General features: G+C 42.8%; 1 protein-coding gene across 4 annotated transcripts in view; it reads left to right on the top strand.

Moving 5' to 3' along the window:
• The window catches only part of AMBRA1 (autophagy and beclin 1 regulator 1), a 248,566-nt gene that overhangs the window by 192,212 nt on the left and 45,861 nt on the right, over positions 1 to 10,493 (top strand). For all 4 annotated transcript variants that reach the window (XM_049779573.1, XM_049779572.1, XM_049779571.1 and 1 more), the window contains one exon: positions 8,552 to 8,662. In XM_049779573.1, coding sequence (XP_049635530.1) covers positions 8,552 to 8,662 — 111 coding nt within the window. The remainder of the gene's footprint in view (positions 1 to 8,551; positions 8,663 to 10,493) is intronic.

Raw genomic sequence — 10,493 nt, 5'->3', positions numbered from 1 at the left:
TCTCTGACTTTGTTAAAAAATCAGTTTCCTCTGTATATGTTATGGGTTTATTTCTGGGCTTTCTTTTTAATTTATTTTTTTATTATTTATTTCTGGGCTTTTGATTATTTTCCATTAGTCTCTTTACCCTTTGCACAGAGTCACATACTGTCTTGATTTGGGAGGGGAGCACACTCAGTGGTGCTCAGGGGTTACTCCTGGCTATGCACTTAGAAATTGCTCCTGGCTTGGGAGACCATATGGGACATCGGGGATCGAACCAAGGTACATCCTGGATCAGACGCGTGAAAGACCAGCGCCCTACCACTGAGCTATTGCTTCGTTCCCTGTCTTGATCTTTATAGCTTTGTAGTATGTCTTTTTGAGTTGTATGAGTTTAGGTGGTGATGGGGTGAGGGCTACTCCTGACTCTGCTCAGGAGTGTCCTATTGTGTTGAAGGAACCACATGTTGTGGTTCTGGGGATCTGCCACATGAGAGGCAAGTAAGTGCCTTACCTCAGCCCAATAGTAAGTTTTCTGGAATTTTGATTGGAATTGCACTGTTACAGTTTCCATTGGGAAGAATCGATACTTTGTTGGTTTGGTTTGGTTTTGGGCTTTATTGTACAAGGTGACTTACTCCCAGTAAGGTTCTGATGGGGAAAAGGAGTTGTGCCCAGCAATGCTCAGAAGACCATGTAGTATTAGGAAACACTCTCAGAGATCAGCATGCAAGCATGGTCTCTAGCCCTTTAACAGGTAGCTCAGCCCAAGAATTGATCTTTATTTAATTTGGGAAGGGGGTGCTGTGGTAGGAGAACTCACAAGTGATGCTCAGGGGGCCAAGAGCCACTCCTAGTGATTCTCTGCCTAGTGCTGGGGATCACCTGGGCTGCCCTGACATTGCCCAGGAACTTTCAAGGCTATGGCAGATAATTAACTAAAACACACCATGTCGTGCTGGAGATTGAATTGGGCTCATCTGCGAGCAAGGCCTGTACCTTAACCCCTGACCAACTCTCAAGCCGAAGAATTGATACTTACAATTGTATTGAATCCCTAATATGTGAGTGTGGAACATCTTGCCAGTATGTATTCAGCTCTTTTGTGATATTTATCATTAGAGGTTTGTAGTTTTTCTAGTAGAGTTCTTATATATATTGATAAATTTATAACTCTATTTCTCATTTTTTGTTTTCATTTTGTTTTGAGTCATACCCAGCAGTTCTCAGGGCTCTATCCCAGCTCAGTACTTGGGGATTACTCCCAGCAGTGCTGGAGGACAATGTGCTGGCGATCAGACCCAAGCCTCCCACATGCACATGTTCCAGCACGTTGAATTATCTCTCCAGGATTATAGTGATTGATTTTTCAAATGTCAACACAGCCTCAAACTACCAAGAGTAAATTCTACTTGGTTATTGTGTCTAACTTTTAAATACATTATTGAATTATATTTGCTAGCATTTTTGTTGAGCATTTTTGCTTCCATGTACATTCTGTAATTCCCCTTTTTATTTTCAAAGTCTTCTTCCTTAGACATTTGGTAAAATTTACCTGTAAATCTAACTGAACCTGGTGCTTTCTGTTTGAGAAAGTCATTAAGAATTGACTCAACTCACTGGAGTTGAATAGACTCAAAGGCCTATCCTGATTATTTCTTTTTGTGTAAATTTATTGATAAACTATCTGCCTTTCAAGGAAATCAAGTTCATGGGCATTAAATTGTTACTGACAGTTCTTTTTTACCTTTTTATTAGCAGTGATGACCCCTGTTTTCCTTTGTGATGTCACTAATTTTTGTCTTTTCTTTTTCTTTATTGGCTTTCCTGTTGTTACTTACTGATCTTTTTAAAGATTCAGCTTTTTGTTTCATTGCTTTCTGCCCACCCTCTCTGGATTGATAACTGGTTTTCATTTTCATTAGTTCCTGCTTTCATTTGAATTATCTCCCTCTGCCACCCTCAAAGCCTACTTTGTGTTTAATTAGCTCTACTTTTTCTTGTTTCAGTAGAAATTTAATTTAATTCATTTCAGAAGCCAAAGAGGTAAGGCACTTATTTACCTTGAATGCATCAGGCCCAGATTTGAGCACTGGCACCACATAGTGTACCTGAGTGCAGAGGTGGGAGTAAGCCATATGAACCACAAGGTGTATCCCAAAAACCATAAATTAATTAAAATAAAAAGGTTTATTTTAGAACTTCCTTTTTCTCTACTATGTTCCATGTGGTAAATTTCCAAAAACTGCTTTTGCTGCAGCCCACAAATTATAATAAGTTGTATTTTCATTTTCATTTAGTTCAAAATATTTTAAAATGTGTCTTAAGATGTCTTCTTTGAGCCATGTGTTATTTAGAAGTGTATTGCTTAGTCTCCCAAGTATTTTGAAATTTCTCATTTATTTTTTTGGTAATGATTTCTAATTTGTCTTGTTATCTGATACCATTCACATTTGATTTTCATTCTAAAATCAAATGTTTTTCTTGACTTTGGCATATTATTTGGATCAGTCTCACAGAAAAAAAAAAAAACCTCTAGCTACAAATTATTGATTACAGAGCTGTACCTATATAGTTTTTTTGGGGGGTGGGGGGGTCACACCGGTGGTGCTCAGGGATTACTCCTGGCTCTGCACTTAGAAGTCGCTCCTGGCAGACATGGGGGACCATATGGGATCCCAGGATTCGAACCACCTCTGTTTGAATCAGCTGTGTGCAAAGCAAATGGCCTACCGCTGTGCTATCTCTGGCCCCTGTACAGAAGAAAAGATATTAAATGGGCCCCATGTACAGAAGAAAAGATATTAAATGATTGAATTAATTTTAATAACCATCATTTTTATATAGTATTTGTTCCTAATATGCCTTATTATTCCTGTTAGTTCTATTAACCTTTCTATAAATTGTAGACATTACATCCTCTCAGAAGGACTAGAGAGAGTGCAGCAGATAGGGCACGAGATCCCTGACATTCCATATGGTCCCACAAATATCACCAGGAATAATTTTTGATTGCAGAACCAGGAGTAACTCCTGACCATCACCAGTGTGGCTCAGAATAACACAAAACAAAATCCTCTCATAAGGGGCCAGAGAGATAGCACGGAGATAAGGTATTTGCCTTGAATGCTGAAGGTCAATGGTTCGAATCCCTGCAACCCATATGGTCCCCCAAGCCTGCCAGGAGCGATTTCTGAGCATAAAGCCAGGAGTAACCCCTGAGCGATGCCAGGTGTGACCCAAAAACCAAAAACCAAAACAAAAAAAAAATCTCATAGATAGGAAAATAAGTTCAAAACTTTATGTGCATAAAATCACTCTCATAAGTACTGGCAGGGCAGACCTAAATAGCACCTCTAATGCTGAAGACCTGTATTCTTCCAAGTCTTGGAAAATGAAGAAGCTTAATGCTTTAAACCAAGAGAGAAATGGAAAACTGGAAGCTTAGAAACTGGAACTTGTGTAGTGCTGTGCCTTTGGCTAGTTTCTTTTCAAATATCTGCATACTAGGTGTTTGGGTATCTTAAAGCAGTCATTCTATAACTCCTGTTATTTTCCAAGAGTTTCTAGTTTGGAATTGCCCTGTCGAGTTTGATTTACTCCCCAGAGGATATTGGGTTGTCAAGCCTAGGCCAAGGATAATACCAGGGAAAGGTTGGCATGTAATGGTCAGAGTCCATGGATACGCTTGCCATCTTGTTATACACAGCATTCTACATATACTAGACAAAACGCTTCCTGGCCCCAAATATCTATAATGGAAGTTGGGTAGCCTTGATTTACTCCCCAGAGGATATTGGGTTGTCAAGCCTAGGCCAAGGATAATACCAGGGAAAGGTTGGCATGTAATGGTCAGAGTCCAAGGATGCTGCTTGCCATCTTGTTATACACAGCATTCTACACATACTAGACAAACCGCTTCCTGGCCCCAAATATCTATAATGAAAGTTGGGTAGCCTTGAGTCTCATTTTTCATTCTGCCGTTGCTGAGCAAATCCTGGTGCCTCAGGAATCCCTCACTAGCCTCTCAGGATTTGTTTTGATGTTAAGTGCATCCTATGTAAATACTTTGTAGCTGAATCCATTAACACATTCTGGCACATTTCCTATAGTATTTTCAGCCTAGTGGCCACAGTACCTACTAAGTGGTTGGTTAGCTTGTTTTGTTTTTAAAAGGGCTGATAGATCTTCTTCCTGATGTTTCCAGGTGACAGGCATGGCTGGTCTGCGGTTCTTCCCGGTGAGAACCTGGTGACGGGACTCTAGTCTGTTGCTGACATCTTGAGCTCACTAATGCATATTTACCCGGCTCTGAAAACGGACTCTTCCTGGTGCCAGGCTTCCTTACTCTTCATTACTCCATCTCTGCTGGCAGAGATCTGCCTCCTCAGTCTCATGTGCTTGGTTGGGTCCTGGGTTGGTTTTATTGCGCAGCTGTTTGCCAGAGGGCAGTTCTTGATGCCTAGGCTGTGCAGGAAGCTTCTGGGGCTGTGGGACGGAGTCTAAATCATTGTGTTCCCAGTTGCAGATCCTCAGCACTCTCACAGCATCTGGTATTTTCCTTAACTGTTTCCTTGTTTGTAGCTCTCATCCTTTTCCCCAGATTTTAAGCTCCTAGAATATGAAGTTTCTGTCTTCCATTTATTTTCTGCCCTCACTTAGCAACTAACATTTCATTTATTATGTACTGAGAAAAATCAACTTACCTTCTTCCATTTAGGGGTTTAATACTCTCTCATTAAAAGAGGAAATACGGGGGGCCTGGAAGGTGGCACTAGAGGTAAGGTGTCTGCCTTGCAAGCGCTAGCGTAGGACGGACCGCGCTTCGATCCCCCGGTGTCCCATATGGTCCCCCCAAGCCAGGCGCGATTTCTGAGCGCACAGCCAGGAATAACCCCTGAATGTCAAATGGGTGTGGCCCCCCCCAAAAAAAAACAAAAACAAAACAAAACAAAAGAGGAAATACTTGGGACAAGAGAGATTATACAGTGGGTGGGGTGCTTGCTTTGCACATGGATGGACCCCAACTTGATCCGTGATACCCCATAGGGTTCCCCAAGCCCACCAGGAGTAATTCTTGAGTGCAGAGCCTTGAGTAACCCTTGAGTACTGTCATGTGTCACCCTCAAATGTGATGAAAACTTCAGGCTCCAAAACCAGAGACACAGATCTGGAAGCAAATGCCAACACAGAAAGTAATCCACACAGTGAAATGGGGGTAAAAATGAGTTCAGGAACTCCCAACACATAAGCTTTCTGCTCCTAAGAGGCAGGTAGTTCAGGGGAGGAAGACCAGAGAATACCAGAGCTTTCCTGAAACCTGGGCATTTTATTGGCAAGAACCAGACCCACACCCTAGGGTAGAGAATGAATACTGAATAAGGTAGAACCAGTAATCCAGCACCAGATCAGACCCTGGGGTGGAGAACCTATACTGAGTAGGGTAGGATTCAGTCACTCAATAACCAAACAAAAATGAATAAATAAAAGAGCAAATGCTTTTCCATTAAAAGAGAAAATACAACAAGTAAGACACTTGCCTTGTACCCCATATCCCCAATTCCAGGCCCCCCATGGTCCCCCTAGCCTCTTCAGGAGTGATCCCTGAGCGCAAAGCAAAGAGTAAGCCCAGAGCATCACTGAGTGCGCACACATACATACCCCCCCCCCCAGTATTTATGAGAGACTGGTAGTTAAAGAAAGTGGCCAGTCATCTAGGTAAGCAAGCCAGGGGACCGTTCATTAGCCCAGTGAAAGGAGCCTGAGTCTTGGGAGAAACAGGATGATAATACATTCATGGAATTGATAAGCCTTAGAATTGAAAATGATTGTCATGATCAACAAGGCCTAGAAACATCAGGAAAGTCCCTATGAAGACACTGTGGAGGCACATGTGCTGCCTGGGTACATGGTGCCAGAACACATCTTGCTTGCTCGCATCTTTCCTCAAAATGTGGACTCTCCTGCTTTCATGCGGGGCTATGTACCGGGGCTCTCAACCTTTAGAGAAGCCTGCACTCTCTCGAGCATGTTATTCTCTCTTCCTTATCCTCTACTTCCCCTTTCTCAGTACCACCAAAAAAAATGTTTTCACTTAACAAAAAAGAAACCCAATAGTTGGACCATGTGTGGCTCCATGGTAGAACAATGTCAAGCAGTGTGAGGTCTGGAAACTGAAAAAAAAAGGGGGAGGGAGGGAGGGAGGGAGAGGGAGGAAGGAAGGAAGGAGGAGGGAGGAAGGAAATGAGGAAGGAAGGAAAAGAGAAGAAAGATGTGAGTAGAAGGAAGGAAACCTTATTCATAACTTATCCTCTACATGACTGAGCAGTTCAGCAAAAGATCCCATGCAGAAATTATTATTTCCCTCTTCCTTTTGTTGTCATTGTTGTGTTATCAGGGGTTATACTTGTTTATATTCCCAGGGGTCACACTTGGTATGGCATTTATGTCATTGTGGGTGTCTCATTTGTCACCTCACCCTTGTAAGGCAGGCGCCTCAGTACTCCCTGCCCTCCCCCTCTGAAAAAGGAGAAAAAAGAGAGTTGTTTGGAACTGTCATCTACAGTTGCTGGGTCAGAGTGAGACAGGAACCTTCCTCCTATTTTATAGCTCATTTAGAGAATGTTCCCTCCCACCTCCCCCAATGATTCCCTTAGTCATTTAAGTAGAGAAAAGGGAAACTCTGGGGACATATCAGCACTATAAATGGAGGTCTCTGAAAGGAAAAAAGCGACAAGACCCAGGGGCCAGAGCGATAGGACAGCGGGTAGGGTGTTTACTCTTCGCACAGCCAACTTGGGTTCAATCCCTGGCATCCCATATGGTCCCATGAGCCTGCCAGGAGCGATTTCTGAGCGCAGAGCCAGGAGTAACACCTGAGCGCCATCGAGTTTGGCCCAAAAATGAAAAAAGGGGAAAAAAAAGTGACAAGACCTTTTTGCAGTGCTACAAACAGAAAGAAGTGATGATACTGCAGTATCTAGGTATAAAAGTGTCCTTTGTTCCTCAGCTAGTAAGCACTAACAGTGGTAGTGTTTAGTTTCTCAAAAGTAGGAGTTGATTTGCAGCCAAGAATATGGTTTAGGTTGTCTGGCTTACAAGAATGTTCTAGTCTCTCAAGAGGGTTTGGCTCCGTCTGAGCCGAAGGGTGGCTGTGTATGAAATGCATCTCAGGAGAAGGAGGAGGAGGAAATGACATGTTCATGGAAATGAAATACAACTGCAAATTAAAGTGTCACCCTGTTTTTTCAAAAATCCATTTTTTATTTAATTGGTTACCTAGGGGAAGATGTCATCCAGAAATGTGTATCTCCAGGAAAGTTGAGCAGTGATATGTTACAAGTGAATCTGGATTCAGGGATGTCCCCTGGGATTTGGGGGGGGGGGGTGAATGGGTTAAAATATTGATTGCCTTAATAAAAATATTCTGATGCTCAAAAGCCAGGCTCATAAATTTCTCCTGTATTACGTACAGAGATCCAAAAGAGATTAACAAATATTACCTCATTTGTTCTTGACTGTCTTTCCCTGGTCAGCTGTATGCTGGCTCTCTCTTCCCTGAAGGAAACCTCTTTTTGGACATATTTTATTATGAAGATGGTCATAGATAAAGAAAACATATATTACTTAATAGGGAGATATCCAGGAACTGAAATGACCTTTTTTGGGGGGTGGGGTGGAGGGTGGGCACAGGGTAGGTGCTCCTGGGCACTGGGAATTTGAACGTGTAACCATACAGTTTGCAAGGCATGTGCTTAAGCCCTGTTACTATTTCTCCAGCCCCGAAATACCATTTTTGTGGGTTTGTCTGTTAATGATCATTCTCGCAATTTTCACTTTTCTTTCCCTGCCTTTTTTGGGGGAGGGGGGCCACACATGGCAGTGTTCAGGGTTACTCCTGGCTCTGCACTCAGGAATTACTCCTGGTGGACTTGGGAGACCATATGGGGTGTCAGAAACCAAACCCAAGCTGCCCCAGTGTTAATGGAAGAACTTAACCACTGTACTACCTACCGCTCCAGCCACTTTTCCTGCATTTTTATTAAAATTGCTGTGTCTCTTTAGACATTCTAGACAGCATTTACATATGCACATATGTCTCTAGAACATACACATATTCATATACATATTCTTTGGGGGGGCGTTGTTTATACCCGGTGACGCTCATTCTGGCTATGTGCTCAGAAATCACTCCTGGCTAGGGGACCATATGGGACGATGGGGATCAAACCAGATACATCCTGGATCTGTTGCTTGCAAGGCAAACATCCTACTGCTGCACTATCACTCCGGCCCCATGCATGCACATATTCAATAGCTGCCACAGAGTTGGTACGGAGAGGCTGATCTGTGGAATTCTGTGTGATGCAGGCTCATTCTTGAGGAACCCATCTGGTTCTCTTTGAGGCAGAGACTTGACAAATGGCACGCAACGACATTTCTTCAGCTCTACTTGTGGTTCTTCCTCTTCCCCTTACAGTCTTCTCCTGAGACTGATTGCATTATTATGTGATAATGAAACCTATAAATGCCCTAACATGCTCTCTCGATCTTCTTTTTCTCCTACCAGGGGCAGTGATTGGTGATGGACAGTCTGCAGTGGCCAGTAACATTGCCAATACCACCTACCGGCTCCAATGGTGGGATTTCACTAAGTTCGACCTACCTGAAATCAGTAATGGTAAGCCAAAGTTGATGTGGGTGTGTGATGGTGAGAAGCACTCAGAGGCTTCTCCACTCACTGAGCAGCTTCTGGCCCTGTGCTGTTTCTGCAGCTCTCCTGTAACTTTCAAGCAGGTAGATTAGCAAGCTCTGAGCTTTGTCTTCACCTGGCTCTGCTCAGTACTGTCCTGAGAATAATGTAAGGTAGACAGAAAAATGAAGGGGCTGTTTTTCTGAGGAGTTTGCCAATGAGAAAGTCGTTTTCCTCAGCTTGAAAAATTTAGGTGGAATGGAGAGAAGGAAGGGAGGTAGGAGCCAAGAAATCCACCTCTGACCTGGAGGAAAGCACTGAAACTAAACTAAAACAGAGAGATAGTATCATGGGTAGAATGCCTTGCACATGGCCACCCGAGTTTAATACCTGCATCCCATATGGTTTCCCAAGCACTGCTAGGAATAACTCTGGCATAGAGCCAGGTGTCACCCCTGAGTACCTCTGGGTATGGCCCAAATAAGTAAATAAAACTCACTTATTAATCCAGCTGTGAATGAAATGAAGAAGTGCATACCAGGGTTAAATACTTGCCTAATGAAGGGCTCTCCCACGTTCCTGAAATCTTGACAGTGTAGCCTCCGCTTGAATATTTCTGATCTCTGATGTGGTGGCACATCCATCACTTCTAAATTCTTCCAGGTTCTTTCAGGGGTTGGGGAGCTAGTACAGGGATTAAGGTACTTGCCTTGCATGAGACAGACCATGCCTCAAAACCCCATCACCACATATAGTCCTCAGAGCACTGCCAGGGATCACTTTTGGTACAGAGCCAAGAATAGCCCCTGAACATTATAGGTGTAGCCTCAAAACAAAAATTGTTTTTGGGACTAGGGATGTGGTTCATCAATAGAACACTTGCCTTTGTGAGGCCTTGGGTTGGATCGCAGCACAACAATAAAAATAAAACATCCTTTCCTATACTAAGCCACCATTTGCCTGTAATCACTTTTTTTCATGGGTCTCTGTAGTGTAAGACTAATAAAGTCACATTACGTGACAGTTTACTGCTACTTGAAAATAAGCTGCCGGTGGGGCAGAGAGATAGAACACTAATAGTAAGTAAGGTAGTTGCCTCGCATACAGCTGACCTTGGTTCAATATCCAGTATGATGCTTCAAATCGCTGAGCACAGAGCCAGAAGTAATGCTTGAGCATTCTGGGTTGTCACCACCACTCCCCCCCCCCAAAAAAAAAAAACAAAAAAAAAAACAGGTAGAGAAACTTCCACTTGCCGTTCCCATTAGGCCAAAATATTTTTTGGATTCCTTCTGTTTGTCTGCTTTCTAAATCTTTGACAGTTTGGAGCCAGAATTCAGCAGGTAGAACTCTTTTACACCCAAGCTGACCTGGGTTCGGTTCCTAGCACCTCATGGATCCCCGAGCACCATCAGAAAAATACCTCAGCAAAGAGCAGGGAGTAAGTCATGATGAGCATTGCCAGGTGTGATCTCGAAACAAAACAAAACAAAAAGTTTTTAGAGTTCTTCTGTTTTCCTTTTTTCCCTTGGGGACACCAGAATAGATCTCAGATGAAAGCCATTCATTGGATAGCGTTGTGGTTTGGGACATTGTTTGCCCTCACTTCAAATTCCTTGACAATTGTTCATAAACCAGGAATAGGTTATATTTTCTATTAAATTTGATCTTAATGTTAGTTGCAGTTCTTGGTTCTGCCTCTAAACTTTATAAACTTTTTCTCCTTTTTATTTTATTTATTTTTTTTTGTTTTTGTTTTTGGGGTTACACCCGTTAGTGCTCAGGGGTTACTCCTGGCTCTGCACTCAAAAGGTGCAAG

The sequence above is a fragment of the Suncus etruscus genome, chromosome 9, assembly GCF_024139225.1.
Source record: "Suncus etruscus isolate mSunEtr1 chromosome 9, mSunEtr1.pri.cur, whole genome shotgun sequence".
Taxonomy (NCBI): domain Eukaryota; kingdom Metazoa; phylum Chordata; class Mammalia; order Eulipotyphla; family Soricidae; genus Suncus; species Suncus etruscus.
Note: the sequence above shows the minus strand (reverse complement) of the source record. Positions and strands in the feature narration are given on the sequence as shown.